The sequence below is a fragment of the Triturus cristatus genome, chromosome 5_1, assembly GCF_964204655.1.
Source record: "Triturus cristatus chromosome 5_1, aTriCri1.1, whole genome shotgun sequence".
Taxonomy (NCBI): domain Eukaryota; kingdom Metazoa; phylum Chordata; class Amphibia; order Caudata; family Salamandridae; genus Triturus; species Triturus cristatus.
The window spans coordinates 638,855,322-638,882,701 of record NC_140587.1 but is presented as its reverse complement, the minus strand read 5'-3'; the positions used below and the strand labels follow the sequence as shown (position 1 = coordinate 638,882,701).

At 47.6% G+C, this 27,380-nt stretch overlaps 1 protein-coding gene across 1 annotated transcript in view; it reads right to left on the bottom strand.

Annotated features, from left to right (window-relative positions):
* Positions 1-27,380, bottom strand: part of BPNT2 (3'(2'), 5'-bisphosphate nucleotidase 2) — a 94,757-nt gene that overhangs the window by 33,140 nt on the left and 34,237 nt on the right. Inside the window, exon 2 of the mRNA XM_085605583.1 lies at positions 7,032-7,194. Within this exon, the coding sequence (XP_085461709.1) occupies positions 7,032-7,194 (163 nt within the window). The remainder of the gene's footprint in view (positions 1-7,031; positions 7,195-27,380) is intronic.

The window sequence follows — 27,380 nt, the reverse complement described above, 5'->3', positions numbered from 1 at the left end:
AGTGGTGGCGGGGCAGTGGAGGTCCTCCGAGGTACACATCAGCAGTAAGACATTGAGGCTGGCAGGGGCAGTCATGGAGGGAGGTCATTGGCCACGGCCTACGCAGCTCAATAAAATGGACAAGTATGCCATTGCGCTTGCAGTGCCTACATCTGTGGCTGGAGCTGAGGGGATCACAGAGGACTCATGGAAGGTCTGGGGGGGGGGGGAGAAAGGGGGGTGCTGCATAGTCGAGAACCCCCCATGGGCGAGATATTGGCTGCAGTAAAAGGCTTATTGCGATCGAGCCCAAGCTAGACGCAGTCACAGTGGATGTTGCCCTCCTCAGGGCGGACTTTCAGAAAATAACAGAAGGGGACGGTGGCAGAAATCAACATTACCTCTTTGTAAACCCCCACTTGAACAAAAAATGCAGCGCCTTGTAAAAGAACACGCACTCATGGCGGCTAAGCTTGAGGACCACGAGGGGAGGGCCAGGCGGCACAATATTCATGTAGTGTGGTCCTTATAACAAAGACACTCCCGTCGAGGAGACTTCCTCCTGAAGCAAAATAAGATTATCTTCTGTCAGCTGGTCATAAAATAGAGGCAAGGGAGGGGATTAGACTTGAAGGGTAAGGAGTAGCCCCTTCGGACTATCTGGAGAATCCACTTGTCTGATGTGGTGGTCTGCCAGTGGTGGAAGTGATGGTTGATCCTGCCATCAACTGGTCGCCTATGATCGAGAAGGGCAAGACAAGGAGGACTTGGAGGCTGAGGCTGCAGGGGGTGGTGGACTGACCAGACCTTTGGCCTCCCGATCCACGGGGTCGGAACAAGCCTCGGCCGTGTGAAGGCTGAGGAACTTGCACGGTCTTGAGGCTGGGATAGGGCTGGAGAGGTTGAAAGCCCCCTCTGTAGCCGCGAAAGGGGCAAAAGGCAGACTGTTGACGTGTGGCCACAAAGAGGCCCAAGGACTTGGCCGTAACATGTCCATGAGAGTGGCATCGATCTGTCACCGACTTTGAAATCGCTATGAACAGCAAGTCAGTCGTGTCGAGACCACAACGGATGGCAAACTTTGCTGCATCTCCCCCTTTTAACACTGCTTGGGAGAGGATGGCCTGGGCCTCCTCCGGGACCTGCGGAAGCACATGAGCAACTGTTCCCCACAGGGAAAGCAAATAATGGCCCAATAAGCATGCAGTATTCACTGACTGTAATGCACGGCTGGTGGAAAAAGAAATGTCTTGCCCCAACTATGCAGACTCTTGGATTCCCTTTCCAGGAGATCTGAAGGGATCGCACCATGGGAGATAGAGGCTTGGACCACCAAGCTCTCTGGGGTAGGGTGGGTAGTGAGGAAACCTGGGTCACCTGGAGCAGGGCAGTGGTGACGGGCAACTGTCCTATTTACAGGAGCCCCTGTGCTGGGCTTAGACTAAGCTCCCAGTAGGACATCTGTAAGGACCTCATTCAAGGGAATCAAGGGTTCCCAAGAGGAGACACCAGGCTGCAGGACCTCCCTCAAGATATTCGTTTTGACCGCCACGGAAGGGAGCTGGAGGTCCAGAACCTCAGCCGCCCTTCACAACTCTATAGCAAATGATGCTGCCTCCTCCATAGCCACAGTGGGAGAGAAAGCATGTCAGAATCTGGAGAGGCGTCCAGTACACTGGCCTTAACCAATTCCTCATACCCGTCCATTTCCTGAAAAGGCTGACCTTCTAAAGGGTCTAGCGATCCCTCCCAATCTTTTCCCACTCCTAGCCCCTCAGAATAGGGCTCAGGGAACAACCTAGGACCTAGAGGTTCTATTGGCGCTGGTCGACACTGTACCGGCTCTGGGTCATTGGGGATCAGAATGGGGCTGGTGCCGCCTGGGAGCACCAGCGGCCACAGGAGCATCGTTGTCAGGGTCGGCGCTGGGAGGAGGTTGCAATAGCATGACCTGCGCCGAACCGGATCCAAAGGGTGATATCGTCATCAGCACGGAACTCGATGGAGCCCCCTCTGACCCCATTGGGACTGAAGGCGTGTCAGGCCGCCCAAAAATGAGGCGCGTGGCCTCGTATAACTCTTGGAGTTGGATTGGAGTCGTTCTGGCTTCCGGAAAATCAGCAAAGCGTGGAGCCGACCCCGGAACAGGATCCAAAGAACAAGGCTTACAACGCAGAGACTCCTCCGTCATGTTGGCTGACAGACAGGGAGAAGTCAAAGCACACTTCAACTTCTTATGTTTCTTGTACCTCTTACCAGAGGGTCCCGATGATTTGTAGTGGGATGAAGAGGACGTGGGACTCCTGGAGCGGTACACGGACCTTCCTCTCGACCGGGACCGTGAACTAGATCTCCTAGGAGTCACACGACGCTGGGTCAACTGTCGGGTCGCAAGTAGCTTTAAGGACCGCTTCCTCAAAGCCTTCGGAGCCATGGCCCAAAAGTTCAGAGCACCACAGGCAAACCAGGTGCAGGTCCGTCAGACACAGCGTGGTGACAGGCGCCATACAGCCTGAAACCCAGAAGTCCCCCTAGACATGATAGAAGAAACCTACACACCAAAAAAAGGGGGGGGGGGGTCGACAAAAATCCAAAAAAGCCTGTCAAAAAGTGAGGGTAGCTCTGTTAACGGGTGAGCCCTTGACTGGTGCGAAAGAAAAGAACTGATGCCAGTGTGCCGAGAACATCACTACAGCGCAGACACTGCCGACATCACGCAGAGCCAAGCTACACCACCTACTGGCTCTTTTGCTTGAAGAAAAATCTCCCGGATCAGTCTGACGCCCGGGAAATTCAATGTTAAGGAATCTCCAGCTAGATGCCTCTGTCAGATGCATTGTGACATCTGCATATAATAGACATGGATATTGCCTCTTCATTCAGCTTGGGAAGGGGGGAGGGAGGGGGGGGGGGGTTGCGTTTGTGCTAAGGCTTCTGGAACATCAGAGATGTTATTGACAAATACCTGGGGAGCGAAAATGCAACCGCTGCTGCTATGCACAGGGGGCGGGGGAGTGGAGGGACAAAGTTCCATTTACCCCTAGCTGCATTCAAAGGCATGTGTGCTTAAGGAGTTCAATCATCAATTGCATAAAAAATGTTGGGTCTGCCCATGCAAACATCTTGCTACTTAGTGTATTTCTAGACAGTCCTTCTCTCATCCTTGCTCCTGCCAGAGAAGAACTTCATAAATTAGTTAGTTATCCAAGAGAATTTAAGTGTGTGGCCTTGAAAGTTCAACCTCAGGCAGTGGGATAAATTAACAAAATGATCACCGCTGTGTGGAGAAAAAGCATTTTTTTGTGGTAGTACAACAACTTCTGCCCCATCAAATCATGAACTCCTGGCACCCAGCATGTGGGCGGAGCCAAACCCCCTCTCCCGGTGTGCTCACATAATTGTCTGGCGAGGGCTGCGCTGTCAAGCCAGACCATAAAAAGGATATTTATGGGTCTGTGATCACTTTCTCCAAAATCACCTACTCTCCGTTATATTGCTGTATTGCAAAGTCCTGAAGAAACTATGGCACTAACTAAATGTGTTAGTAGAAACTGATCACTTAAACATCTTCTGTATACTACTGTCAAATTACACCCTTCAAGAACAGATTACAGAGGTTACCCAGTTGTATTCAGCTGATTTTGTTGGTGCTCTCCATATTTGTTCTTAAATATCACTCAGGGGATGGTCTAGATTTATCAAAGGTATTCTTGCATTAATGTTGCCTAGCAGCAGAACTGAATGGCTAGGATAACTATTCTCAATTATTTCAAGCAGCCTCACTAAAAACTTTAGAGAGTCATCAAAAGGAGGCCCTGGTGGCATACAAATCAATAAATTCACCAGCACAACCGGGCTCGGTGAAATTTCATGACTGTGCCCACTCCCCCATAGCTAAGGCACATATTAGCAGAATGAGAAACTTAGAATTGCTAAAACAGATTATTTTAGTTTTACAGTCAAGGGGAGTAGATATCAGTGTTATCAGACCCTCTCCCCCACCGAAAAGCAGAATTATTTCCCTTTGTACAGACTTTATATTGAATGATTTATAATAATGAATGCTTCCAGTTGTCAGTTTTTACTGATTTTTACAGAAAAATACAGACAGAAAACGTCTTTCCTGCCTATATTTATATTCACAAGCGGAAATATACTGAAAATGGTGCTTCTTGTGAGAAACTCTCCATGCTGTCTTTCATGAATTCTCAACTGCTGAGCAGGCAGACAACATTGAGGGTTAAAATACAGGATGAGATTTCCTTAAATACAGACCTATGTTAACATATGTTTGTAGTATGATGCTAAAATGTACCTGTGAGTGTAGTCTTTTGTTATATGTGGCTGCTTAGTTTGCCAAAACCTGTTAGACATCCATGTTTGAGTGCACATCTAAGTTATATAAATGCAGAAATATACCATTTTACAGCTACATTTATTCTTGACACACAAAATAAATATGGATAAATACCAATAATAAGTCGCCCAAAAAATATGGATAAATACAGACGGAAATGTTAAAAAACAAATACCATAAATCCGGGAGCCCTATTAATAATCCATCTCTATTTAAGCAATAATACTAAGTTTTCTTCAGCGCTTCTATTCCCGTTCTATTCTTAACCCCTTCCTGCTTTAACTCTCTCCATTGTCTATGTAAAGCAGCGAAATTTCATGTCATTATATTCAATGAACTCTCATTAGGGACTGTAAGATCTCCGTACCGGAACATCTGGGGATTATTTCCGTCACTAGCCAAATCCACTTGTGGTTATTCCATCTTCCTTCTATTCTTCTCTTGAGAGTGAACGAGACTTACATGGTCAGTTTTTGTGATGGCGATTTTATGTGCGAAATTGTAGCACAACTACATTGCCCACTATGCTCAAATTCATCATATTTATGTTTTGTTTTTCAGTATCACTCATTGTGTGCTCTATCCTAAGCTCCAACTGTCTGGTCACCTCCATCAATATCAAATTACTTCTAATGTAACCCTGGAATGGAAAATACTCTTGCCTTATTTCAATTTTTGTTTTCTCCAGCTTCTTACAAAGCTTTCTGATGCAATATCCTTTGATGTAATGATCCTAACACCATCAACGGAATGTAAGCAATTAAAGATTCTGTGTCAATTAATTGTCATCATCTGCAGTAAACCGATCTTCAAACTTAAGGTTTTTAATCCCAGAGAATGTACGGTTATATTTTTACCACACAGCTCCCAGCCAATAGGGGAATGTATAGGTAACACCCAGTTATTTACTTTCTATTTTCTCTAAGACCTTTCTCGGTGGCACACTCAACGACCTCATATGAGCCAATACCTGAACCCCAGTCTTAAACTCATTTTTATCAAATGTTCACCCTACTGAGTTCTGGGTATTTTATTTGGTTACAGATCTAACTTTAATTGTTGCTGCCTCCCCTATTAATGCTTCAGTTTCACCTACAGCTGGATGCTTATCCTTTAGATCATTCACCTTAATCTTTTCATTAGTGAAAGAATTGCCTCATTCGGCCCTCTTACCTGGAGAAATTCCATAGTTCTTAAAATCATCAAATTTAATTTCCTTGCTCCTTTCTTCAATAATCTTATTAGTTGTTTCTTCTTTAACTACTTTTGACTTATTTCTGGGATTTTATTGCTAGTTTGAAGAAAATTGGAAATGTACAATTCATCTTTTCCTTGTTCTTTTTACTCATGCATATCTCACTTTTATCACAACAGTGTTCTACACGTTTTCCCTCATTGGCAACTATTGTATCCTCAACACATCCATACCCTCCATCTACTGCTTCCCGAATACCATAATTTGACATCACCAACAAGTATGGTCTTCTCTCTCTTTGCTTGTTGCTACAGTAACGTATTCATGTTCTTCTTCCTCATCTGTCACCTGTGATGAGTTGAAAGTCATATGGGGCTTCAGTCTTTTGCTGATTAACATTGTTCTTTCTATCATACCTCATTTGCAAGATTAACGTTTGTAGAATCAGTGTCAAAATGTCCCATTAAGCAGAAGCCCCTCTTTCGCCACTAATGACTAGGACAGATTAGCCCCCAATAAGTCCAGAAACTCTCCCCAAAGACATTCTACAGCAAATAGCAACAGTAGTGGTGGCAATCGGTATGAACATGGGAATGCCCAACACAGGTGCGCTACAGAATTGTACATGTCAGACATCAGGAGCCTCTTGAGGGGTGACAAGCATGATAGGCAACTAGCGGAGAGAGACTTGCAGAATTTGTGTAAATTTGCTGGCTTCTACAATGCAGCTAGGTTACAGTACTGTAAGCAAGAAGGTTGTCAGTAGCATGGCCTCCTACACTGCTGCTTGCGCAAAGGTTGGCCCGTCACAGGACTCTGCCGCAGTGCTCTTACCCAGAGAATTTAATGAACAATTTTATGATACAGTCCAGAAACGAAGCACATTTCCATCAATCCAAACTGGTTTACTTCTCAAGCTAGAATTGAACATTGATCAACTTCTAAATACCTACAATCCTTAGACATGTGCCAATCAACAAAAATATTTTTAAGTCTTGAAAGGGCTGCAATAAGATCCTGCTGAGATACATGATTTGATCAATCTGCTATTTTTCCCGTTGTTACATAACATTCTGAAAGTTACTTCCTTTAAAATAAATTCCTTAAGCCCCCTTCCTCTCCTCATGGCATGACTTTTGATTATAACCCGCCAACTTCTAATCAGTCTACACATCCAGGCATGAGGGATCAGTGAGTTAAGACCTTGCTGTGACATTTGACGAGCTCTGCAAGTCACGTTGCAACACCATCAAGGTCAATTCATTCTTTCATCTTTTTGAAGTTAATAAACTGATTAGAAACAGGAAGGATAAAGTGCTATATAAAAAATGTATTTTTGACTCGGTGAGATAATGGAGATACACAGGTTTTCCTTCTCTGCGGTGCGATCGAAGAGAGTTGCATGAGTTTGACTACAACGAAAATATCAAAGTCTTTACTTGGTGGTTCTAATTAAGAGTGGGAGACATGCTAAGCAACAGGATTAGAACACTTGTGTACCTGTATACTCCTGTGTAGCATCTAGTGGATCAATCCAGATAGTAATACTGTCTGCTCGAACCTCTTTTCCTTCCGGTATTGCCTTCATCACATCATCAGGAATATTTCCATCCCATGACAGGGGCTCGTGCTCATCTTTAACAACTTGTTCTTCAGAATTGATCTGCAAATAAAGTCAATTGGTTCTCAATCGAATATCTTTTTACATTAGAAAATTGCTCAAAAAGGAAAATAGAAGCTTAACTATATAAAGCACCACAAAAACCCGTAACACATGGTTTATTGTTACTTTAAGGAACTTTTGTGGGAAAGGAAATAAACAAGATGGGCAATGTAAACAGTTTTTAAATCCCGTAATTTTTTTAAAGCAGCAGTGCAAAAAATAGTGCCCGACACAGGATTTTCAGGGAATTAAAAGGTCACGTTGGAACCTTTTCCACCCGCAATATACAAATACCAACAACTCTTCTAGATACACAGATCATGATAGAAGGCAACATATGAGGTGTCTACTAGGTGGAGGGGGGGCGCACTGCTGAAGGTTTACAGATACTTGCAGATAATTTCCTATGGGAGTTGTTCATGGACCGTGGCGAGTAGGGGGTAGATTATAAAAAGAGGCTACATTTTCAAATTTATATTTATTTAATGCAGTGATGAAGACTTATTTTAATATAGATACTAGCATCCCACAAACATCTCCCAGAGTTGCCGCAAAGAAGCAGAAAATCACTGACAGCCTGCAGGGGCAAGAGTGGAGAACAAAAAGGTGAAGGAAACGATGAAAAGTGCAGAAATGATAAGGGATTAGAAGAGGTCAACAAAAATGTGATACAAACAGTAGAAGAGAGGGCAAAAGGACAGAACAAAAGGATGAACCAATAGGGGAGAGGATGAGTAAGGGCTGATGGCAGAGGAGCAGGATAAGGGTATAAAAAGAGAAGGGAAGCAGATAGGAAGGAGAAGACATAGGAAGAGTGTTATGGGAAAAGAAGTAGGTGAGAGGGAAAGATAGAGGAAAGAGATGAAAATATACGCACTAGAATATACGCTGTACGTAGTGGAATCTGAGCAGCTGGTGTCTGTAAAATGTACGTTTGAGGCTCTGAGTTAATTGGAGACGTAGAACCTGTGTCCCAAGTGTCTCCAAGGTTCAATATTTCAATCTTTGTGACCTTAATCTGTAGCTTCTTTGTGAGCGTAGTCTGTAGCTTCAAACTCCTCACACTCACTACCCAAGGCCTGTAATCTGTAGGATCAAACCCTTGATCATCGAGTCCATCCAAGATCCATTAGGACAACAAGCTTGTAGCAAAAACGTACATCGATTATCTTTAAAGAGGCTATAGAAAATGAGTTCTATATGTACCTTGCTGAATATCTTTCAGTATGGTAAGCATATAGCAAACAGTCACATCTAAAGGATAATCTCATCATTGATGTCATTTGAGATACCATTAGTGATGTATTCAGTGATGTCACTGAACTGGCCATAAGTGATGTAATATACGAGGTCACAAGCAATGTAGGGCGGGGGCACAAGTTGTAGTTAGCTCGACAAACTATAACTGCAGAATTTCAGTTGCATTTGGAGTTAAAAAAAATAAAATCACGTTTGGATTGATAATGTCGCCCAAGTATAACATTCTTTAACTTTTGTGTTTTTTTCAGTAATTTATAGTTGTTTTTTTAATGTAACTTAGTCTTTTTCATTTACCCAACGATAAAATCAATTTAATCTTTCTTCCAGTGAATTGCTAGAGGTTTTTTTTAACGTCAAGTAAAATCTAAAGTTAACCATATGTCAATTTTGCATCTAAATTTGATAGTGAATCTACAGCAGTGCCCTTTAATTATTGATTTTATTTTTATTTTCACTTTCCACGGTCCCGCAGTAGTCCCAGGGGACCACTTCAGCCAATGGTAGGCCACCACAGAAGTTTGGTGTGGAACTTACTTCCTGTTTCGTGTCCCGCTGGAATAACGCAAGATCGATGAAAAATAAAAAAAAGTTGTGTTTAGTAAGAAAGAGTTCTTTTTATTTCAGTTTGAGCCTACAGCTTTTCTAATTGGGTAGATTAATGAAGACCCTTGAGAATTTTTTTTTTGGAGGTGAGGGGGGGGGGGGGGGTGGGGGATGTAAAAATTCCATATTTGTAAGTGCTGCGAACCAGCGGTGTTACTATGAGACATATGGCACACACATTAAAGACTTCTCATTGGTTGAACCTCATTTCGAATTAGCACTTTGGGTATGATCATATCTTGTGCTGGACCCTTCAGTTGCTTCTGTATTCTTATATATTTTCTATGGCTTCAGCTATGCCAACTGGAAGTGAGAGAAAGCAAGAGATGGTGGAGGAGCAGGGGAACACTCATCGGCCCCAGGAAGTCCCTGGTGTGGGGGCAGACTGCTAAAAAGTATAGCCATGGGACATCCAGAATGTGGAAGAACTTGCGCTCTGTCAATCCTGTGCGCCTTGCGCATGCTGAGCAACAACAGGATGCGGAGGAGACGCCCACCCAAACATCTGGACCCTCCATTGGACAAGGAGATACGGGGGCAAGAGAAGTACTGCAGGGTCATTCTGAAAACAATCCTGCATCTCAAGATATGATAAGATATTGCAGGAGCAGCAGCAGGGATGCATATAGTGGATAGCAATGCACTTCAGTGAGGGGTGAGTTAGTGTTGGAGCACAAGTGTCCACAAAATAATTTGTTGTTTGTTTCTCTCTCTTTCCCCAAGGTTACATACCCTGTTTTTGTTTTTCAAGTCAAACCCCACAAAACAAAAACACAAAAACTTTTTATAAAATCTACCCAAAAGAAGTTCTACTGAAAACCGCCTTTACTGGTTTAAAAATAGGAAAAATAATGTTGTAATGTGTCTCTCTTTATTTTAGCACCATATTAGCCTGACATAGCATTCTATAGATATTTAAAGGTAAGTCTATTGATAAGAGTGCAAATAAAATCCAAACAAAAAACCATAGATTTCGGAGACATTTTCAAAGATTTTGCTTTATAAACCAACAGAAATAATTATTTGTGTTGGTTTATAACCAAAAGAAATTCAAAGTAGTGCAATGTATAATCTTGCATTAATTTGCGTCAAGGGGGCGTTCCAAAGGTAATGTATGGGCGTTCTTGTGCATCAACTTATGGATTTTGACAACAATCCAAATGTACAAACATTTGTAAGTAGGGATTTGCGTCAAAATCCTGCACCTTGCTGAGACCAGCATAACAAAGAGAATTTTTTTTCTTTGTTTCTTTCCTATTTACATGTGTGCTGCATTCTGTAGTACACATAGACAGGGGAAAAAGCCTTCACGGATAGTTTATGTCTGGGAAGGGAATCCTTTCTCCACAAAATCTATTTTAAGCACAATGTTGACAGCCTTGTGCTATGGAGTTTGGGTTTCTGGAGGCAGTGGGTTCTTCGTGAAGACTTGTGTACAAGGCAAAGGGTGCGCGGAGTATGGATTTGGCCAGCTAAAAAGACATGTGTCTGGAGGTAGTGGGCTCTCTGAGAGGACTTCAGCAGAACATGAATGGAGTGCATAGCAGAGGTTTGGGTGTCTGAAAGGAGTGGTTTCTCTATGAAGCCTTCTATGTAAGGCTAAAAGTGTGCTTATTAGGGATTTAGCCATCTGATAGGGCTTGGCAGTCTGAAGAAACTAACCTCTTCGTAAAGAGCTATGCACAGGGCAAAGTTCATGCATAATAGGTACTTGGAAACCTAATGGGGCCAGAATATCTGGAGGGTGGAGGCTCCTCATGAAGACAAAGTCATAGGCTGTGCATTGTAGAGCCTTAGCCACAGAGTTTCAATGATTACACATAGGAAATCACATAACTGCAAAGAGTATGCTACAGGCAAAAGGATGTGCGCAGTAGGGGCTCAAGTTCATTTTCTTCTATGTATTTATTTTTTAAATCTGTCTTTCAGTACTCCAGTAGGAGCCAGCGTAGATCCCAGTGTGGTCCCATAGGACTCCCGTGTAGCACAGGGAGAATACGCACAGGCTCCTGCGAGAGTACCACAGAACTGGTCTGGTCAGCCAAAAATGTTTTTGACCCCCTCGGTGGGTTCCTTTAGGCCCCGCCCCCATAACTAGAAGGGTGTCAGGGAGCACTACTCTTCATTTATCTTTAGTTTCAGGACACAGAGAGCGATAGCCCTAGTAATGACGGCCGCAACTTCTTTGATCACGTGAACCCAAGGTATCGAAAAGACTGATGGGTGAAAGAACGCACTCTCTGCAAATCAGATAGCTAAATTATTTTAATTTGTACAGCACTGGTTTCGAGTAGGACCAACTGTCAACATAGCACTAACTTTTGAACCTAAATTTCTCAAAAAACGTAGAGCAAATTTACACCAAATGACAAAAAACATGCTTTCTGAGTAAAGATCTAGCTTTCTGCTAAATCTGGTGTATTTCTGTTCAGCCATTTCTTTCTCTATTGCCGTTTAAAATTCCTAAGGGAAACTGCATGAGGAAAACACATTTTGGGACCCTTGCCACCCCTCCCCCCCTTTTTTCCCCAAATCGTAGAGCAATAGATCACGCTGAAGCTTTTTAGGAAGGAGCAGAGGCCTATTTACTTTTTTTTTGGGAATGTTTAGTGAAGATTCATAAAACAGTGCCAACGTTACTAGCAAAGCAACAAGCATCTGCAGTGCAACAGGTCTCGCATTTACGCATGTCTGAGCTATTGGCATTGTAAATGACAATATCTTTTATTTAGGTTTTTAAAACAAATAAAAGGCATTGTCATTTACAATGCCTATAGCTTAAACTCAAAAAAAAAAAAAAATGGGAGACCTACTGCACTCAAAATGCTTGAACGCATCGCTGAGTGCCCCCTTCTTTCTCCCATGGCCCCTGAAGAACTCCCAGTTTGCTACAAGTTAAAAAAACAAGCCGGTGGTCACAACTGTGCACGAGAGACCCCCCTGCAGTAAGAGAAACTCATTAAAGAAAATAGGGCTTACAGACTAAAGAAGAGGTACTGTGTAATAACTGAAGTAAAAGGGCCAGTCCTCATGGGAGGTTACAAATGAAGACAAGACGGCACAAAGGGATAACTAACAAGCCTACTAACAAATCATAAGCCAGCATTTAAGAAGGACAATGACACAAGCCAATGACAAATATGGGCGGAGCTTCAAGTACATTCCCGCTACAGCATGGCTCGCAGAGCAGCGCATGCACTGCCCAGGCTCGACCTAAAAAGCACTCTTCCTATGGAAACTCTGACCCAACCACAAACACCCACACCAACATGCGCGCAATTGCCACTGTGTTAGATAGATATATGAATACATTTCTTTTTCATTTTTAAAAAGGGTGCATATCAAAAGACGTTCCTAGTATTTAATTGAAAGGACACGTTCTCCCTTTTCATCACTAAACTCTTGCATGTCTTGCTCGCTAAGGGGTTTATTAGTGGTGTTGAAACAGGATTGATGGAAAAGCCCCGAGTTTCCCAGCAACTCAGTTTGACAATTTTTAGCAAAGAACTGTTTTGTTAACAGTACCCACCCTCTTATACACTACTAACAGTCTGAAGATTGACATACGGCAAATTTTAAAAGTAAACTGTGCTAATTATGTTCCTAATGATGAATGCAGCAAAACATTCTAATTTAATTGAAAGTATCTCATATTTTTAGGATAGCCAAGTTCATTCCACTCAGCTAATCACTAGTCAGAGGTCCGTAAAAATGAGCATTTTTAATACTAGTAATATTAAGACATGTATTTACTGTGTTACAGAGCCACTGCTGTACCAGCATGTATTATACAAAAACAGGAAATAATTAACATTAATCACGTAACAGAAGCGTCTCTTACTAAGCACTCGCAGTTGACCTCTAAGCATGCACCATCTATTCTGTGCCAGCCAAGTTTAATTTAATCTTGTTTGTTAGTTGACCTGTCTATGTGTTGTTCTATTTCTGAGAAATGCTTATCGGTTCACATACCACTAACAACCAAATGTTCCCGACACTCAGGTACAGATGAATAGTGTTATTCTTTCCTCTCTTGTAATAGGTCAAGGTTCAAGGCTTGCTGAAGTCTGCAGGACATTCAGCTGAGGTATGTGTTTTACCTAGAAAGTCCCCGATTATGCTTTTACTGATTTATGTATGAAACTAATGAGGGGAAGACAAGAAGTCTAAAATTAAGAAATCCAAAAGTGGTAATCTGTCAGGAACATGTATAGCCACATCCTGTCAAGGATGTTTGCACCCACGGCGATATTTGTCGTTTTACGACTCATCTGTCTCAATTATAACCAATGGTGTCTTTTACACACATACATATATACACACACACAGATATATATATATATATATATATATATTATATATATACACATATACACACACACACACACATATACCCTTTCGACGATCCCTTCTCATGGATCACAGTTGAGGCGCACACCAGGAGGTATATTTCTTCATACATTTATTTGCCACAAACAAAAAACACCCGACAGACGAGTTTCCATGGGAAAAGCGTTTTTTGTTTTGCCGCTTGACGTGTAGTCACAAACTTTTCAAAAAAACTTCCCCTTTTTGGTTCAGCTGCTGTGTTGAAAGTTTTGGGGTGATCCGCCAAGCCAGGGCCAAGAAAAATGGGGGGTCCCAAAACGTGTTTCCTCATGTTAGGTCTATGGGGATTTTTAATCTTTTGAACACACCACATTTAGCAGAAAGGTAGATGTTGGTCCAGAAAGCGTGCTTTTTGTGATTTGGTGTAAATCCGTACAGTAGTTTGAGAAATTGAAGTTTAAACAATATAGATATCTGGGAGCACAACAGCCTACTGAGACCCTACTGAAATTTTATTGGCTGGCAACACTTCAACCAGGAAGAGTTGGCAGCCTCCTTGGGACCCCCAGGGCCAAAACAAAGCCGGTTTATTTTTTTATTTATTTTTTTCAGCGTGATCCGTGGATCCGGACGAAAACTGTAAAGAATACAAACCGCGGTCTTCAGCGTTTCGTTATTGTCCGCCCCCTGGTGCACAGTGATGCCAATGACCACTAAGTTATGTAATTTCATAATCCTATGAACATAGATTACAATTGATAATCAAATTATTGGTATTATATTGTAGCTAATAAATGTGCAGTATATCCTTCCAATTGAATACATGTTTATGTACGATAATTCATGGTATAGTACCGATGTTATATAAACCCTTTGATGACATTTATCGCTGTAATGTCTATACACTCTTAGCGCTTGCCAAAAACTTATTCTACACATTTAATTCATAAACGTACATAAAGTTCCTTATCGTGGTTTAGACCAGTCGGTGTCTTTGTCCTGAGTCTTATTATTTAACGCGATTCAAGTTGTCCCTACATTGTTGTTCTGTCTCCCCTGGGTCCCCCTTTGGGGACTGTATCAAGTCCAAAGAATCTCATCACTCTCCAGTCACTGTTCTGACATTTACTCAAATGTTTTGCTGTGGCGTAATTCACATCCTTATTTTTAACCACTCTTATATGTTCAAGTATTTTTTCAACATGAATGAAGTCACGTGCAGACACACTAATTACTAGAAAAGAGAAACACCACCTGAAAATTGAACAACTGAAACCAAAAGCTCCTATATCAATAAACATGTACAGCAAAGAAAGTACAAAAATTGTGAATGCAATACAAAAACATTGGCATTTGATATCAAAAGATCCAGACATATGCAATCTCTTGGGAACAGGACCACAAGTCACTTGCAGGAAAAAAGAAAACCTTGACAAACCAATTGGTTCAAAGTCATTTACAAGAGAAAACAACAAAAGGTTGGCCAGATGAAGCGAGACATGGATTTTTCAAAAGCAACAATTGCAAGGTGTGCAAAATAGGAATTAACATGAAACATCTAATGGACAAGGAAGGAAAAATGATCAATATTAAACATAACATTACTTGCAAAACAACTTACGTAATCTATGTGATAGAATGCACCTGTGGTTTACAATACATAGGAAGCACAACATTCATGTTGAAAAAAAGAATACTTGAACATATAAGAGCAGTTAAAAATAAGGAAATGAATTACGCCACGCAAACCATTTGAGTAAATGTAACAGTGACTGAAGAGCGGTGAGATTCTTTTGACTTGATACAGTTCCACAAAGCGAACGTGGGGGGAGACAGAGCAAAAAAGTTGATACAACTTAAATCTAGTTACATTATTAGACACCGACTGGTTTAAACAATGATGAAGAACATTATGTAAAAGTGTAGAATAAGTCATTTTGGCAAGCGCTAAGAGTGTGTATATAGACATTACACAGATAAATGGAATCAAAGGGTTTATTAACATCAGTACTGTATCGTGAATTATAGCATATAAACAAACAAATGTTTTCAATAGGAAAGATTAACTATACGTTGATCCGATATAATATTATACCAATAATTTGATGATCAATTGTAATTTATGTTCATAGGATTATGAAATCATATAACCCTTAGTACTAACTACAACTTACAAGAGGCGTGAAATCATGACACTGAAAATAATGTTTCAACAAAATGGCACAATTGGACAAACATATACCATGCTAACTGTGCAAGTTATTTGAAGTGGACTACAACTCCCATCTTGCCTCCTAATGGGCAAATGATGGGTAGGATATAAATTAAGTGGGAAGAAATATTCACCTACCGTGAATATGACCCTGTGAGGTCGAAACGGGTTGGTGGAGTAGTGGTGTTCATAAATAAAGAAGATTTACGAAGTGCGGCATCTCTATATATATTCACTGAAAAAAACATAGGTTTCAGGGGTGGTATAGTTAGCTGGACATTTCACTCGTACAAAACCATTCCACTGCTGATGACGTCACATATTACATCTACTGGATGATGTCATCAGTGATATCATTTGAGAGGTCATCAGTGATGTCACTGACCATGTCATGAATGATGTAATATGTGACATCATCAGCAGTGGATTGCGGGTGCGCGAGTTATAGTTAGTAGAACTAACTATAACAGAGGAATTTCAATGGTTTTGTATGAGTGAAATGTCCAGCTAACTAGAACACCCCTGAAACCTATGGTTTTTTCAGTGAATTTCTAAGGTTTTTTAAATGCTAATTGCTAACAATAACATGTCTGAGGCCTATGGTTTTTTCAGTGAATTTCAAAAGGTTTTTTAAATGCTAATTGCTAACTATAACATGTCTGAGGCCTATGGTTTTTTCAGTGAATTTCAAAAGGTTTTTTAAATGCTAATTGCCAACTATAACGTGTCTGAAACCTATGGTTTTTTCAGTGAATTTCAAAGGTTTTTTAAATGCTAATTGCTAACTATAACATGTCTGAAACTTATGGTTTTTTCAGTGAATTTCAAAGATTTCTTAAATGACAATTTTTAAATGCAATAATAGTTATATTTATTTTATACGGATTTTCTACATTTTTTAATCTATTTATTTTTACATATTTTATTTTTTAAATTACATTATATATTTTTAATATAAATGTGGAAAAATGTAAATATTGAAACTAATGTTTTTTTGTTTTCTATTTTTTTTTTTTTAATATATTTATATTATTTTCTTTATTTTTTTGGGAGTTGCGCACCCAAAGCGTACCTTTCTCGATCGCTGCGCGGAACCTAGCCGCCATTTTAGGATTGTTGTGTAGGATCCGCGTAGGATGTGTGCGTATTTTCGTGCGCGATCGCTATGCGACCGGTACGCGACTCCAGGCGCATACGCGACACATACGCATTACTTTACACAACGCTTGTGCGTCATATACGTGTCCGACGCGTTAGTAGTCGCGCACCCAGCGCGTGCACACCAGCTAAGCGCCGCGCAACTCCTAATTTGCCCGTAAAAAAAATTAGCACCTATCACTAATTTCTATTCTCCCCGGGGACCCCATCCCCCGGGGCCTATATACAACGTTGAGGACCGTGGGGGAGCCCCAATGCCCCCACGGTCCCAGCCAGCTCCCCGCGTCCTTCGGGAGCCGGCATTGCTTTTCCACATGCGGAGCTGCTAACATGAAGCTCCCCGTGAGGAAAAGCAATATGGTTTGCATTTTGAAAGAGAGATTTCCCTGCTCCCTCTTTCAAAATACAAACCAAGTTTGCTATGACAGGGTGGGAGCCTTGGCTCCCGCCCTGCCATAGCAAACAGCAGTGTCCCGGAGGTGGGCACCCAGAGACACTGCAGGAGCCGGCCCTGGGGGGTTGCGGTCCCCAGGGCCATCAACGGCTCCAGGAGGGGGGCCACGCGGCTCCCTCCCACAATATAAAAAGCCCCAAGGGGTGGTGGTCCACGGGGCTTGGGGGGGGCCTTTGAGCCCCCCACCCATTTTTTTTTAAAGCCCCGGGGGGGCAGTGCTCCCCGGGGCTCGGGGTGGGGGCCTTTGAGCCCCCCACCCATTTATTTTGTAGCCCCGTGGGGTGGCGGTCTGGGGGGACCCTCTGGGCCCACCATCAAATTTAATATTTTTGCCCCCTTTACACTGCTGACCAGTGCTAAAGTGAATGTGCTAATGTTCATGTGCTCTTATCTAAAAGTCCCTAGTAAAGTGGAATACCATATACCCAGGGCCGGTAAACCAAATGCTACTAGTGCCACACACAACAGTAGCCTTTCAAACCGGACTCAAGCCTGCCACTGCAAGGCCTGTGGGTGCAGTTTACTGCCACCTCAACTTGGCTTTTCCAACTACTTGCTGTTGGACAAGCCACACGAAGGGCTTGCTCCCTCCCCGCACGGCAGGGCCCGAGCTCCGGCCCACCAGGCATAATCCACGAAAAGCACCTGTACCCAGTCTCCCGACGGATCTTCTGCCCTCGGACCTCTACTCATCACGGGGCCCAGCCCCACCGGCCGGTTCAAGCCGCCATCTTGGGCCCTGCACCACGAGGCCGCGTGGCCTCGCCCCGACCCTAACCCCGGGCCTGGCCGGCCCCGACATCCCGGCACCACCATCCACCCGGGAGGTGAGCGGACCACTTGGCAGGTCAATAGGAGGACGAAGTGTCAAGAGCTCTTCCCCCGCCAGGTGCCGATCGCCTCCAGCCCCCCCAGGCGCTGGCTCCACCCCCTGCTGGGTGTCTGGACACCTTCATCCCGGGCCCTCCGACCTCCAAGTGCGAGGGTCCGGACATCAAAGGGCGCCTGCCCTATAACTGGGGCAACTCCGGAGCAGGAAGGCAGTTGTATCCTGGAGTCGAGAGACACCGAGAGAACTCAGCCTTGACGGACTACTGGCGCTGCCGTAGCCCGCTCTTGTGAACCATCGTCCTGCCTGCTGGCGCTGCCGCGGCCTTCTACAACATCCATCCTCGTCGGGACCTGCTGGCGCTGCCGCGGCCCGTTGTAACGACCATCCTCGTCGGGACCTGCTGGCGCTGCCGCGGCCCGTTGTAACGACCATCCTCACCGGGACCTACTGGCGCTGCCGCGGACCGTACATCGACCATCTTTCCGGGACCTGCTGGCGCTGCCGCGGCCCGTACCAACTAAGCTCGAGGATTGTGAGCTGATCATCATCTCATCCAACCTACCTGACTGGTAGACAGACTGTCCCGCTACCCCTTACCCTGCTTTGAGAGACTTGAATCGAGGGGACCCCTGAGTCCAGACCTCCTTGTACCATTCAACCGTACCTTAAGAAGTGCTTATAAAGAACACTGAACCTTATCCGTGTGTGGTATCTGTCTGTGAGGGGGAAGTTACTTGTCTGTACGATCGCTGGAGACGGCTCTCCCCGGAGACCTCTCCTCCTGACCCCGGCCGACCCTCCCGGTCCGTCTATCCTTTCTAACATTGGTGGCCAGCGGCGCGATCCGAATCAACGCGTAATCGTACAGAGAATAGCTCACCCCACGACAACAACACGATGTCAGCCAAAGATAGCAACTCCACCGAGAAATTCCAAATGGATAAATTAGAAGAATACAACCACCGCGAACAGAGACAATTCTGCATAGAACTGGGCATTGCTACCACCGGCCTGAGTACCAAAGATGATCTAAAGCACGCCCTAGAGTCGTGGACAGAAACTGGGGTCGCCGGACCCTCCGACCAAAGCAGCATCACACCAGAGGGGAACGCCACGGCTCCCGAGGAGCGGGGAACGGGCCTCTCGCAGGAGGAGATCCGAGAAAGAGAAAGAACCAGATTGCACGAGTTGGAAATGGCACGACTCAAGATGGATGGGGAACTCAAGTTGGCTGAACAGAAACTCAACCTCGAGCACATGCGGCTCCGAGATGAACGAGAAGAGAAGCAGAGACAGAGAGAGCTGGAGGAAAAAAAAATAACGCTCGAGCACGAGCGCAAACTGGCGGAAATAGAACTTCGGAAACAAAATAAAGAACTGGGGGTGCCTGAGCGACCACACACCCCGGGGCCAATCGAGAAAAAAGTCCACATCCCCAAGGATGTTGTCCGCGAGTATGTCCGAGAAGACGACATACAACAGTGGTTTAAAGCCTACGAGATCGCCATGACCTCCCACCGGATCGACCGGAGTGATTGGGGAGCCGGACTCTGGGGGAGGTTTATCAACGAGGGGCGCGATGGCCTACTGCAGCTCCCAGATCACCAAATGTCGTCCTACGACCACATGAAGGCTGCCCTTCTCACCCGCTACGGCCTCACACCCGAGATGTACCGCCAGAGGTTCAGAGATTGCACCCGGATCCCAGGTACAACTTGGGTAGAATACGTGAACTATTTCAGCCGTGCCTTCGAGGGGTGGATAAAGGGGAGCCAGGTCACCACCTACGAACAACTCTTTAACCTGATGGTATGGGAGCACCTGTCGAACAACTGCTTCGTCGAGCTCAGGCAGCACCTCCTCGACAGTAAGCTGACTGACCCCCGGCAGCTCGCCGCCGAAGCTGACCGATGGGAAAGCACCCGAGTGGGCCGGAGGGGGCCACACGAACAGAACAGAAACAACCAAGGCCAGCACCGTCCTCGGGGAGGAGGAGGGGGCCAGGGGCGAGGGAGAGACGCCTTGCCCGCAACACCCGTGGCCAGCACCCCGGCTCCGGCCGGTCGGGGCAACCCCCCGTGGCGTCCTGGGGTCCGAGCCAACGTCACGTGCCACCGATGCCAACGAGTCGGCCACTACGCCAATGACCCGAGCTGCCCGCAGAACCAAACACCCAAGCCCCGCCAGGTAGCTGCCGCCGCCCTGGGGGAAGAGCGATCATTGGAGGAACCAGAGGAGTATGAGCCGGCCCAGCAAGAGTGGGAACCGGCCGCCATGGTCCTGGCGTGCTTAGGGGGAAGAGACATGGTCCCGCGGGCTCCCCTACCCGCTAACACCAGGAAATACGGTCAGTGGGTGACCATTAATGGACAGCGAGCCGAGGCCTTGCGTGACACAGGCGCCAGTGTGACGGCCGTCCGCTGTCACCTGGTGAAGCCCGAGCAGATCCTGCCGAACATTCTCTGCCCCGTCCGCTCGGCAGACAACTCTGAAAGTATGTGTCAAATGGCCTGCGTTCCATTCGAATGGGGAGGGGTCTCCGGCCTGTTGAAGGTGACGGTCCGGGACGATGCCCCCGTGGACTGCCTCCTGGGGAATGACCTCGAGAGTTCCCCGTGGGCCACCGTTGAGAGAAGAGAGCACCTGGGGATGCTGGGCCTCCCGGACTGGGCCTGCATGACCACCCGGTCCATGGCCGCCCGTGCCGTCCCTCGATCAGAAGAACCAGAATGGCCAGCACCTCCGCCCCCAGTCGCCCCAGTAGAAGACAACGACGAGGCCAGCCTCCCAGACCCGACGGCCGAAGGGGACGCGCAACCCCAGGACCTTCCTGGCCTGGCTCAGTGGCGTCAAGAGGGGGGGCCCACCCAAGCACAGTTCCGCCAGGAACAAAAGACCTGTCCCTCCCTCGAGGGACTCCGCCAACAAGCCAGCGCCCAGAACGCAGGGGACTCCACCGGAACTCACTGGGTCTACTGGGATAACGACCTGCTATACAGCGAGCAAAGAATCGCCGAGCTGGGGGCCGGTCGAGTACTGGTGGTACCTCTCCGCTTCAGAGACTTTCTGCTCAACCTGGCCCACGATGTCCCCCTGGCTGGACACCTGGGCCAAGATAAAACGTACAGCCGCCTAGTGACCCACTTTTTCTGGCCGAAGATGAGGAACGACGTCCTGAACCACTGCCGATCTTGCCCCACATGCCAAGCCAGCGGGAAGAGTGGTCGGAAGCTGAAAGCCCCTCTCCAACCCTTCCCGGTGGTCACCACCCCGTTCGAGAGGGTGGGGATAGACATCGTGGGGCCTCTGGACCCCCGCATGGCACAAGGACACAGGTTCATCTTAGTACTGGTGGACCATGCCACCCGCTACCCCGAGGCGGTGCCCCTACGGACCGTGACAGCTCCGGTGGTTGGCCGGGCCCTAATGGGGATCTTCTCCCGGGTAGGCTTCCCCCGAGAAGTCGTCAGCGACCGAGGCACGAACTTTATATCCAAATACATGAAGTCCCTCTGGCAACAATGCGGGGTCACCTACAGATTCACGACCCCCTATCACCCCCAAGGGAACGGACTAGTGGAGCGTTTCAACCGCACCCTCAAGGGGATGATTGGGGGATTGGAAGAGCCCCTCCGTCGCCAGTGGGATGTACTACTCCCGTGCCTCCTCTTCGCCTACCGCGAAGTTCCCCAGAAGTCCCTCGGTTTTAGCCCTTTCGAACTCCTGTACGGGCACCCTGTGCGAGGGCCCCTCAGCCTAGTAAAAGAAGGTTGGGAGATGGCCCCCCTAAAGACCCCTCCAGACGTCTTCAAATACCTCCTGGCCCTACGCAATCAGACCCGGCGCTTCAGAGAGATGGCCAAGGCGAACCTCGAGGCCAGCCAGGAGGACATGAAGAAGTGGTATGATCACAATGCCTCCTCCGTTGAGTTCGAGCCTGGACAACAAGTATGGGTGATGTCCCCCACCGAACCATGTGCCTTGCAAGATAAGTGGACGGGGCCCTTCAAAGTGGTCGAGCGCAAAAGCCCCGTCACTTACCTCATCGACCTGGGGACCTCCCGGAACCCCCTTCGGGTCCTCCACACCAACCGACTCAAACCACACTTTGTGCGCTCAGAACTCAGCCTCCTGATGGCTACGGACAGTGGGGCAGAGGAAGACTCCGAACCCCTCCCGGATCTTCTGAAGACTCGGGAGAATGACGGCTCCGTGGACGGGGTCCGGCTCTCTGACGCCCTCACTTCGGAGCAACGCCAGGGCTGCCGGAACCTCCTGCGGCAGTTCGCTACCCTGTTCTCCCTCACCCCCGGGGTCACCCCTTGGTGTTTGCACGACGTGGACACCGGGGACAGTCCCCCTGTCCGACACCGGGCCTACCGCGTACCAGATCGGGTACGGGCCTGCATACAGGAGGAGGTGGCCAAGATGCTCACAATCGGGGTCATCGAGCCCTCGGACAGTCCCTGGGCCAGTCCGGTTGTATTGGTCCCCAAAGCCGCTGCCCCCGGCACCGCACCTGAACTGAGATTCTGCGTTGACTACCGGGGCTTGAACGCTGTCACCCGGACCGACGCTCATCCGATCCCCCGAGCAGACGAGCTGATCGACCGGCTGGGGGCCGCCCGCTACCTCAGTATCTTCGACCTAACAGCGGGCTACTGGCAGATCGGCCTCACACCCAGGGCTCAGGAACGGTCAGCCTTCTCTACCCCCGATGGCCACTACCAATTCAAGGTCATGCCCTTCGGCATGAAGAATGCCCCCGCCACGTTTCAACGCCTCGTGAATCAGGTCTTGGCGGGGCTCGAAGAGTTCAGCGCTGCCTACCTGGACGATATCGCTGTATACAGCCGCCACTGGCCCGACCACCTCCGTCACCTCCAAGAGGTCCTGCAGGCCCTCCAGCGGGCCGGCCTCACAATTAAGGCCGGCAAGTGCCAAATTGGCCAAGGGTCTGTGACCTACCTTGGGCACCAAGTGGGAAGCGGGCTGGTGGCCCCGCTACAACTTAAGATTGCTGCCATCCAGTCCTGGCAGCCCCCCGTCACCCAGACCGAGGTCCGAGCCTTCTTGGGGCTCACCGGCTACTACCGGCGGTTCGTGAAGGACTACGGCAGCATCGTGGGGCCCCTCACGGGTCTCACGTCCAAGAACCAACCGAAGCGGATTAACTGGACCCCCGATTGTCAAGCGGCCTTCGAGAAGCTGAAGGCCGCCCTGTGCACCGCCCCTGTGCTCCAGGCCCCCGATTACGGTCGGGAATTCGTGGTACAGACCGATGCCTCCGACCACGGCATCGGAGCCGTCCTTTCTCAGTTAAACCCCGAAGGTCATGACCAGCCGGTGGCCTTCATCAGTCGACGTCTCCTGGCCCGAGAACAGCGCTGGAGCACCATCGAGAGGGAGGCCTTCGCAGTGGTGTGGGCCCTCAAAAAGCTCCGGCCCTATCTCTTCGGTACCCACTTCCGGGTACAGACCGACCATCGACCCCTGCAGTGGCTGATGCAGATGCGGGGGGAGAACCCAAAACTCTTGCGCTGGTCCATTTCCCTGCAGGGAATGGACTTCACTGTAGAGCACCGACCAGGCCAAGACCACGCCAACGCGGATGGCCTGTCCCGCTTTTTCCGCCTCGACGAAGAGAGTCCCCAAGGAGATGGGTGACTCTCCCCGCCTTCAGCTGGGGGGGACGCATGTTGGACAGGCCACACGAAGGGCTTGCTCCCTCCCCGCACGACAGGGCCCGAGCTCCGGCCCACCAGGCATAATCCACGAAAAGCACCTGTACCCCGTCTCCCGACGGATCTTCTGCCCTCGGACCTCTACTCATCACGGGGCCCAGCCCCACCGGCTCCCCCGGCCGGTTCAAGCCGCCATCTTGGGCCCTGCACCACGAGGCCGCGTGGCCTCGCCCCGACCCTAACCCCGGGCCTGGCCGGCCCCGACATCCCGGCACCACCATCCACCCGGGAGGTGAGCGGACCACTTGGCAGGTCAATAGGAGGACGAAGTGTCAAGAGCTCTTCCCCCGCCAGGTGCCGATCGCCTCCAGCCCCCCCAGGCGCTGGCTCCACCCTCTGCTGGGTGTCTGGACACCTTCATCCCGGGCCCTCCGACCTCCAAGTGCGAGGGTCCGGACATCAAAGGGCGCCTGCCCTATAACTGGGGCAACTCCGGAGCAGGAAGGCAGTTGTATCCTGGAGTCGAGAGACACCGAGAGAACTCAGCCTTGACGGACTACTGGCGCTGCCGTAGCCCGCTCTTGTGAACCATCGTCCTGCCTGCTGGCGCTGCCGCGGCCTTCTACAACATCCATCCTCGTCGGGACCTGCTGGCGCTGCCGCGGCCCGTTGTAACGACCATCCTCGTCGGGACCTGCTGGCGCTGCCGCGGCCCGTTGTAACGACCATCCTCACCGGGACCTGCTGGCGCTGCCGCGGACCGTACATCGACCATCTTTCCGGGACCTGCTGGCGCTGCCGCGGCCCGTACCAACTAAGCTCGAGGATTGTGAGCTGATCATCATCTCATCCAACCTACCTGACTGGTAGACAGACTGTCCCGCTACCCCTTACCCTGCTTTGAGAGACTTGAATCGAGGGGACCCCTGAGTCCAGACCTCCTTGTACCATTCAACCGTACCTTAAGAAGTGCTTATAAAGAACACTGAACCTTATCCGTGTGTGGTATCTGTCTGTGAGGGGGAAGTTACTTGTCTGTACGATCGCTGGAGACGGCTCTCCCCGGAGACCTCTCCTCCTGACCCCGGCCGACCCTCCCGGTCCGTCTATCCTTTCTAACACTTGCCAAGCCTTAAACTCCCATTTTAGCATCAGTCACCCCTAAGGTAGACCCTAGGGTAGCCTTAAGGGCAGGGTGCTGTGTACGTTAAAAGGCAGAACATGTATTTTTAGTTTTATATGTCCTGGTAGTGATAACCACCCTAGTTAGTTTTCATTACTGTGAGGCCTGCTCCTCTCATTTGTTAACATTGGCAATTCCATAAAGTAAACTTTTTAAGTGTAACTCCTGATTGCAGAGGAGTAGGTTCTTTATGTTTTCTATCATTGGATTGGTAATGACAAAACCTCTTTAGTGGTAAAGTTGGATCTGGTATTACCAACATAGAAATGCCACTTTTAGAAAGTGAACATTTCTCTGTTCTTACCTCTCCTGGGTGCCTTACAGCCTGTCTCCAATACAGGTCTACGGTGGGGTGACAACTACACTTTGAGCATTCCCTTTAGACAGCCACAAGTACAGGACAATAAGCTGCATCTGCATACTGATGGGTCTTTCTGGGCAAGAGGAAGGGGAGGAGCGGACACGTACAACTGAGGAGGAAGTGGCCTGGCCTCACAAAATACTGATTTACCCCTAACAGATAGGCTGGCAGACAGAGCTGGCCTGAAAGGAGACTTGCACCACGAATGCTGTCCTTTGTAGTCACCTCCACTTCAATGATACATTTGAGTATTGGATCTATGACCCCCCCTTAACTAGTTCACTTTGGGGTCCTAAGACGACTGCCAAGAAGAGGAGCTGTGCTACACGAGGGACTGGAACTGCCACTTTCCAAACTGCTTTGCTGTGTTGGCCTGAGGATTGTTGGGCTACAGGAGGGACTGCCACTTTGCTACCTGCTCTGATGTGTTGGCCTGCTTCATGATGCCGTTGACCTGGGCGGTTAGAAGGACGGGACCTGTTCTCTACAACCTTTTGCAATCTAAGTAACTCTTGTTGGCTTGCCCTTCTTCAGGAAATCTCAGGGACATCAAAGATTTTATTTACACAAATGACCGCTGCTACGCTATGCTAATTCAGAGTCTGACTGTGCCTGACTTGCCCTCAACCAGTCCTGGGCCTTCACAGAGTGTCGGAAGCCACTTTTGAGCATCCACACGCATCAGTGTGGTGCACCAATCAAGAACTGCCTTGCCCACCTGCTTGAGCACGGACCATTGCGTTTGTCTACTTCGCCGAAGTCACAGTGCCCGAAGGCAGTCCAGTGCAGCCCGGCGCACTCTGCACACTATCTCGAGGCTGATGGCACCACTGCAATCCCCCAAGAAAGATACTGTGCACTCCGGGAATTAGAAAGTCCCTGCTGCCCATGAGTGCTCTTACGGGCGCTTCAGAACGGAGCGAGTAGATCAGTCCCCCACAATCTTGACATTGCATTTTAAATGTAATAACATTGGAAGCACTGCTTCGCTCTGACCCGGGGAGAAAGTCTGTTCCTGATCCATTTTGTGGTAATTTCCCCACATAACCGTAAAGAAGCTAATGAAAGCACACTGGCTCTTTCAGCATTGTACATTCTTGAAGTATTCGTAACTAGTGATACTTCAATTGGATTCTTATTGTTTCTTATCTTGTTTTGAAGAGTAAAAGAGAAACAATTCTCATACTTCATTGTGGAGTCTTTTTTGTGGTGTTTACTCTGTGTTATTGTATTTACCTATGTACAACTGCTTTAAACATTACCTCTTATGTTAAGCCTGACTGCTCTGTGCCAATCTACCAGAGGGTGTGCGCAGGCTTGATTTAAGCTTGTGACTGACTTTCCCTGACTAGAATTGCAGTCCCTACTTGGACATGGTACATACCTCTGCCAACTAGAGACTTGAGTTCTAATAGTTATGATGTATTAGTAAACAGCCTGTACAGCAAAAAGGGGTTAGAGACCCCAACCTAATGGTAGGGGTTAAGAGTCCCCAACAAACTAATAGCGGTTAGAATCTCTGAAAACGTAGAGGAAATTAGGGGTCCTGCTTCTCCCATGAATAATTATGTTTTTATTACCGCCATGTGTAAAATATCCTGGTTTTGTGCGTATTTTTGGGTTCCTAAGAAGTAAGACAATGGGTAATCTACTTACCATGGTGGACGAAGCACAGACTCCACCATCATAAGAGCTGCCTGCTTTTAAAATAATGATGAACAAGCAATGGCATAGCCAATAGGTCTCGCTTTTGGGACCTTATAAGTATTTAGTTATGCAACTGTTGTGTGGGTGTGTGGCTGTGGGTGTGTGGCTGTGTGTGGTTGTGTGTGGGGGTGTGTGGGGGGGGTGGGTGTTTGTGTGTGTGGTTGTGAGTGTTTGTGTGTGGTTGTGAGTGTTTGTGTGTGGTTGTGAGTGTTTGTGTGTGGTTGTGAGTGTTTGTGTGTGGTTGTGAGTGTTTGTGGGTGGTTGTGGGTGGTTGTGTGTGGTTGTGTGTGGTTGTGGGTGGGTGTGTGGCTGTGGGTGTGTGGCTGTGGGTGTGTGGCTGTGGGTGTGTGGCTGTGGGTGTGTGGCTGTGGGTGTGTGGCTGTGGGTGTGTGGCTGTGGGTGT